Here is a 7,500-nt window from a genome sequence, read left to right as displayed (position 1 = left end):
AAACTTTGCGGAAGATGTATATGGGCCTTCTACGTATATCCTCAACTATTGTATAGTCTTGTGACTAGAATGAATCGTTGCCAATATCACTGAAATGAACCCACGTGACCGATGAAATTTCCCTTCAGCGGCGGATTCTTAATTTTGGATGAAAGCGAAATAACGTTAAGGTGATGTTACTCGGGACGATTCGCAACGACGATTTTTAGCGCAACACAACGTTGTAATGTTGGAACAATGCTGGAACCATTCGAAACAATGTCGCAACAGTGTTGCAACGCTGTGTTGCGCTCAAAATAGTCGTTGCGAATCGTCTTGTGTAACATCACCTTTAATCAGTTCAAGAAGAAAACAGTCAATATTTCATTAAAAATCGGCAAACCATTGAAACTTTACATTGCACAAATCTAATTTTAGCAGTCAGCACCGGTTGGCGAGAAGTGCTGAAAAGACAGAGGGAGGGGAGGGAAAGCCGGTAATAACCCGGGTGAAGGATCTTTGAATGTATGGAGGACAAACTGCAATGGAAATGGACAGATATAAGATAGAGGACACGGCGGCGAGGAACAGATCAGATCACTCAGCGAGTTGATGTTGTTGATGCTTTGTTCGCTCCAGCAGGGAATACTTATAGCACTGCTAGGAATGCCAGGAATAGGATGCAACGGAAACAGTTTTCTAATCCGCCGGCAAATATTTAAAATAATAACACAGTGAGTAACAATAACCCCCGTTAAAAGTCATTTCCGACACTGACAGAAAGTCTATTTAGAATCAGAAACTTAAACTTATTACCTTTTTGTGTTGCTTTAAACGGCATCATCATTTTTTCTTCTCAAAATTTCTAGCTTCCCCTGCTTACCCACCTGTCCCACACAACATGGAGCAGGTGTGAAGAAGTATTGCGTCATTTTCCCGCCATGCATACGAGCATGCGTTAATTTTGTCAACAAAACATTGTGTGGTTCATTCATTCATCAGTTTAGCCGGTGTTCATTCCAAAGTCCGCACACGCTGGTCCGAAGTAGGAACTGACTGACTTAAATCCTGAAACTTATTTCTAGTTTTTTCGAAACAAAAACCTGTGAAGCAGAAACAGTGTTCTTGGTCTCAGTCAAGCTGATAAACGAAAAATGCGCCTTGTTACTAACACTGTGGTGTTGTGGTGCGTGGCAGTATACGTAGTATCTGCGACTTCTGCCTCTACTGGTAAGTGAAAAGAGTTGAGAACCACGTGTTTTGACAACAACGTTTGCGAAGTCGTTTAGAATTAACTTCTTCTGCTATCAATAAAGAAAAAACATCGAATGTTTTTAGAATTAGGTGGTCTATAAAATGGGAATATTTGCACCGAAAATGATTAATAGCCGCGCTTTTCTGTGGGTTTTGAGCGATTTAATTTCTCACAAAACTGAATTCTTTTGAACATGGTGCTCTTTTAGCATTACTTTTTAACTTCTGTTAACATTATATTTTCGATTCGAGTCCAATAAAAGTCAGGCGTTTGTTTTTTTAATTTTTAAGATATTTTTAGTTGAATTTTGTTTATAATTCCGCGCCAAGTCCTCTTGTTGACTTTTTTCACATTTCATTATAACAGTGACTTCAGTCGTTTTTCTTGTCTTTGAAAGTCATAAATACAGTTTAAATTTGAAGTTCTCTTTCACCGTGGCGGTTTTGATTAAAAGTGAAAACGAAGACAAAAATACATTCAGTCGACTTGGAGACATGTGTAGGCGAGCGTAAGCTTACTACTATAAAAATGCAAATCTGCAGTTGTAAAGCACCCGGTTGGCGGACGGGCGTTTTACGTATTTCATTGACGGAAAATTTGTAATAATATCGTGGGATGTCAATATTGGGTTCCGCAAATCGTCGTCAGGTGCATTGGTTCAGAGAGACCGTTCACAGACAATAATACAATTTTAATAAAAACAATAGAAGTGAGAAACGAAATGGTTCGAAGTGTAAAAATTATTTCATAATTGACAAAAAGCTCAATTCGATTCACATAGCTTGCGTGTCATCTGGCCGTTAGTATTTTACTCTCCTTGTTCACTCCTCAAACTCCTGCCATGAAAACTGAAAGATTTGAAGAGTTCCGGTTCGAACTGAACGCTTCTTTGTTCCACGTTGAAGCGTGGATGGGAAGTTACTTTGAAACCACTTTGAAGTTGTCCTATTGCATCATCTCTGATCCATCATATTACATAGACTGCGGTCAATGTTTCGATACTATTTACTACTTTGGTTTTCGTTTTTCTTTTGTTTTCCAAAAAGCCGGTACCTGTGACTTCTCTGATAGCAAGGAAGACAGATGAAACGGTTAGAATGTACGTGTGTCCCGCTATTTGGCCTTTTTTGGTGGACGACGCAGCGTTAAGTTGTTGTTTTGATTCCTAACATTCTTTCAAATAAATTCGTGTAAAGAATATTAAAAAGATAGATGCTTCGGATTCCATCCGGTGAAATATTTGGCGGGACAATTGTCTCCAAATTAATCGTTCCCAGGTCTCTTTGTTCCATGCGAAATGTCTACCCGGTGAATCTACAGTGTGATCGTTTAGAGGTTCGGCAACTGGAAAGTCCTCTTTGTCAATAATTGACATTGGATTCTTCTATAAACGGTTAGATGTTGATTTGATATAGCATAGGTTGGTGTAATTGTCATGTGATTGTCCAAAAATGCCAGAATTTCACTTACATGGCCATCTTAAACAGTGAAGTCTAAGATAAAAAATGTATTTTTTTCATGAAGAAATGTTAGGAAGAAATAATCAGCCCCTTATTAGCATACAGTGTGTAGAGAAATATCATGAAGATAACTTCTGAAAAACACACTAACAAACTAAAAGCAAACGAGAAAACTGTTATTTCATCTCAAGCATTGAATAACAACAACAACAAAATTATTCCTACTGTAGACTAAGAGAATTTGCAAGAAACAATAACTAAGGACAATATGTACTGTAGTTGGATGCCCAAAATAACTAAAAAGCTAAACTAGTTGGGTGATCATAATATTTATTATAATAATTGAACATGTGAAAAGTCAGGAAAGAGTCATAACAAATACATTGATAAATATACACATAAATGTTATTAATTTGGTGCTAGGTATATACAGCACAAAACAGAAATATATGTGTAAATCATTTTAAATAGGTTGGGGGTAAGACACTTAAATCTTTTGTGACCAGCACCCTTCTTAACCTCTTATTTTCATTGGTCCCTATAACCTACACTACCTATTGTTTTCAGAGATAGGGGCATTGTTATGTCACCATTTGTAATGGGTTGTTATTTTACACAAAGTAAATTAGCAAGACACCACGGTCAAGCACATGTTCAACAACTCACTATATTTTTAACAATCCCAAGCATGCTCCGCGCATGGCGCCACATCTGACATAAACATTACATTTCCTCTTACCTCTGATCTCGTTGGAAACAACATCAACAAACAGAAAAAAAAAATCTTACCTTACTAAAGAAAAATAAAAGGAATGCAGCAAAATGAAATGCTGGTAGGTCCTATAAGACTGGTATTCTATAAAACGTCCTGACCTAGTGTAAAGTTCTCTGAACATCACTTAAACTTAATCGTAGATGTTCTTGAATGTTCTTAATCAAAACACTATAACAAGAGTTCAACAATGTCCATAGTCACATTTCTTGAATCAGTCTCCCAGGAGGTTACACACGCAAACCTCCTTAGTGGGGGTTCAGCTTGAGCACTTGTACTTGAGTTTCAACTGATACTGGGTCTGTTCTAGAGTTTGTGTCAATTGATGCTGGGTCTGCACTTGAGTTTGTGTCAACTAATATGGGATCTGCATGGTCTTGGTCAAGCTTCTTAAAGTGGGGAGAATCGCAAGTCACCTTCCGGTCGCCTCCTTCAGGTGTCAGCATACTGTGGTTCTTGTTTGTGACTGTCTGTCAGACTGGGTGGTATGGTGTGGATCGAGAACTTCCCTGTCTTAGTTGCTTTACCAATGCAGTATCTCCAACCTGTATGTGAGAATCCTTGATAGGTCTCCTGCTCTCAGCATGAGTCTTCATCTTGAGTTTCTGGTGTGCATCATCCTCAGGTATTAGTGCTTGTTTCAAATTTGTTTTGCATGTAACAGCAACAGAGCAAGGCAGCTTGATCCTGATTGGTTTTCCCATAAGGGCGGTGGTAGGAGCAACACCAGTAGTACAATGAGGAGTTGTTCGATAGTTTCGTAGGAACTGGTACAGCTGTTGCTTCCAGTTCTGTGCCAAATGTTTTCACGAGGCATTTGACTTCGCCATTTGCTTCTGGCCATAGAGGAGTAACTTTACGATGCTCGAAACCAAGATAATAGGCAGACTGGCCGAACTCGTGACCATTAAAGGGAGGACCATTATCAGACTTGACAACCTTAGGCTCACCATAAGCGGCAAATATGCGATTTAACTTAGGAAGGACTGCTTTTGCAGAAGTCCAATGCACAATCTCAACTTCAGGGAATATTGAGTAATCATCAATCACTACTAGAGCATAATGTTCTGCTACTTCATAGAAGTCAATGCTCATCCCTATTGTTTAACTAGTCAATCACAAACCTTGTTTTGGATCGGTGCAGGTCAAGCCGAATCTTCATTGACTTCTTTCCATAATTCAGGTCTGTTGAATCAAATATTAAATTTGCCATCATTTGTTCAAATTTTTGGAGGTAGAAAGTAGACCTAGATACAAATTGGGTGTTAACATTATATATTTACAAGATTTTTAAACAAAAAATGAATCAAAGATCCTTAGTAGGTTGGAAGTATCAAGTTGCTGCATAAAAAAGAGAGTTTGAAGCTTGATGTGATCCTGAAGTTTAAGAAGGTTAAGCTTACATTAATAGCAAACAAGGGACTTGTATGAGCATCGAAATTAGAGGAAGTAATATGGGTTTAGAGTTTAGACTATTATCTTAATGGTGTCTTTACTTTATTAAATGGATCCATGGATATTTTGTTCAGTCATAGCCTACCACTAAGAGAATTTCTATGTATTGCTAATTTAAGTGGATTTGTAGATTTGTCGCTTTTATATATTTTTTAGAAAATATGACAAAACTTGAGGTCCCGTTGATTGTGGGTAGAACCCTTTACTTTCGGAGCCAAAGGTACCAGGTTCGATACATGCTCTTTTGTATTTTTTTTTGTTTCCAATGAATTATTAACGATAGTATTGTCTCTTCTTTTTTTAAGCTCAACAATTTAATATTATTAATGAAATTGTCACTTTTAATCTGTAAACATTCAATTTAAGGTGACTGAACACAGTTTTGGCAGGTTGTGAGTGTATATGTCATTTGCCATTAATCATGGCAAGAGAAAGGTTGCAGCTCACAAGCTGAAACTTGGCAGGTGAAAAATATACTGATGAAAGATTTTGATTGACAGGTAAAATTTGATGTTTTCGTAGTTTCCATGGCAAGATGAACGATTGAATACAACCTTAAAATTTCAATTTTGTTCAGTTTACATAAAATTCACTTGAGCATTAGAGTTTCCTATAAATTTGCACACAGCTTACTGTAACTAATCATTACCATTTGAAACTTATTTGATCAAATTTTAACAGATGGACTTTTAGATAATCAATAATATAATTGTAATTATTAAATGTGTCACGAAATTTGTTTGTTCAACTTCCATTTTAAAGTTTTCATCATCTAAAATACGATAAAAGTAAAAATTCTGCCAAATATCACAAAATTTTAATGAGTAGATTTTGAGAAATTGTCTTCTGTAAACCATTGCTTTTTCGCCGCCATGTTTGTTTCTCTAATTAAAAACATGCGTGGTCACGCGAGTTACCGCTGACTGCCCGCAAAACTGTGTTCAGCCACCTTAAATGCTTCAAATTTGGATTCAAAACCACTGTCATCTCTATATTTTCATGTTATGGCAATTCGGTTATGACATTTGCATGTTCAATATTGGCAAGAAGTTCCTGTCAATTTCAATAGTCCCTGAACCTTATCTGTAAAAGTTAAAACTTTGCGTATGGTCCCTAACCAACCTTACTTGCTAAAAGACTTGTATCACCTTTTTGAACAGTGCATGTGCAGATTAGAGGTCGTTATACATCCTCAATGTGACGGTGGCGATGAATGACTTTGTTTTGCAAGCTAGAGCAGAGGTACTGGGTTCAATATCTATCTTCCCCTTTTTTTAACTTGTGGATTATGTGTAGCATAAGGAACGAGTTATTGTGGGCACTGCGATATGCAAAGGTGTCACTCAGGTGTAGACGATGAGAGCACCCAATATCAAAACAACGTCGTAGATCGGTCGTTCTCGAACATCCTTGCAATAAAAAAGTACTGAGCATGCATTGTGCCCCGAGCTTTCAATGTTATGACTTTGTAGCTTTCATAGGACGATAAGTTGTCTTCATGTGGATTTCTAAATTTATGTTTCAAATTAGCACTATGGGTAACTTGGACACAGAATTTCATGAACTCTTAAAGCTTTTTTATTCATCCAGGCGCTTGACAAAGAGATGGGCAATGCTCTTCAACTCCCCAAGCTCACAAGGAGTATATCAAGCTGGTAAATAACTTCAAGCTTACTGGAAAGTGAGCTCAAAATGAGTTATCTCATGCTACTCTTTTGAACATTGATGAGAGTGAGTTTAATTTGTCAAACTATAATGAGCAATATTGTTAAAGGAGAACTTTTTGAAGGCGACAATTGTTTAGATTATAATGCAAAACCATAGAGCATATGTGGTCAACCTGCAGGAAGTAAACATCACACCGTCAGGGAAGACGTACTAGCAGGAATAAAGTTAGTTGGAGAAACATCAAAACGTTCAAGAAGTAAGTCAAAGATTACTAGTAAATTTGGAGGTGCCTGCGGTGACAGAGAACTGTCGAGATGACAAATATGTGCTAGGAAAATATCAGCTTATTAAAATGAACCGAAAAGAGTAAGTCCTGTAGAAATGCATCAAACTTTATATTATGTACTGATTAAAGTACACCACATTTTTAGTCTGAAATGAAAAACTTTTAACTAGATGGTGTAGAGGTAGACCTGTAGGAAAAATACTTGTTCTTCTTGCTGTTGTGTGACAAGATAATTAGGTAAAAGTGATATAATTGTACTGCTGTGGCAGATGAGACTCGTGAAGTGGAGGATGGCAGATGTGATTCACTATTTTCCATAATAGCATTAAGTCAGTGTGGCTCAAAATATATCATGTACTTGTTGTGATCAGTTGTGGTATCGATCATCAGTTACAAAATGTGATACTAACAATTGAAAATACAGTATAAGTGCACAAAAAATTTACTTGATGTATGCATAACTGGTAAAACTTAAGTGTAGAAAATATCGAATCAGGAATGAGTTTGCCTTTGAAAAAAGTTATGCAAGAAAGACTTGTTTGCTATGATTTGTACATGAGAAAGCTGGTAATGGCTCAATTGAGGTATATGTTGTAGTTAATTTTTTATCGCAGTTTTAAATTTT

The 7,500-nt window shown here is 36.9% G+C and overlaps 1 protein-coding gene across 4 annotated transcripts in view; it reads left to right on the top strand.

Moving 5' to 3' along the window:
* Positions 1-7,500, top strand: part of LOC140933030 (low-density lipoprotein receptor 2-like) — a 64,960-nt gene that overhangs the window by 1,013 nt on the left and 56,447 nt on the right. Inside the window, exons 1-2 of one of the 4 annotated variants that reach the window (XM_073382538.1) lie at positions 980-1,209; positions 6,512-6,576. The exons of 1 other annotated variant lie outside the window; for it this stretch is intronic. In XM_073382538.1, coding sequence (XP_073238639.1) covers positions 6,534-6,576 — 43 coding nt within the window. In that variant the 5' untranslated portion in view covers positions 980-1,209; positions 6,512-6,533. Of the gene's footprint in view, positions 1-976; positions 1,210-1,767; positions 2,334-6,511; positions 6,577-7,500 lie in introns of those variants that run through there. 2 more of the 4 variants (XM_073382537.1, XM_073382540.1) reach the window with 2 other exon arrangements.

Source organism: Porites lutea, chromosome 4 (genome assembly GCF_958299795.1).
Source record: "Porites lutea chromosome 4, jaPorLute2.1, whole genome shotgun sequence".
Taxonomy (NCBI): domain Eukaryota; kingdom Metazoa; phylum Cnidaria; class Anthozoa; order Scleractinia; family Poritidae; genus Porites; species Porites lutea.
This window is presented reverse-complemented; position numbering and strand designations above follow the sequence as displayed.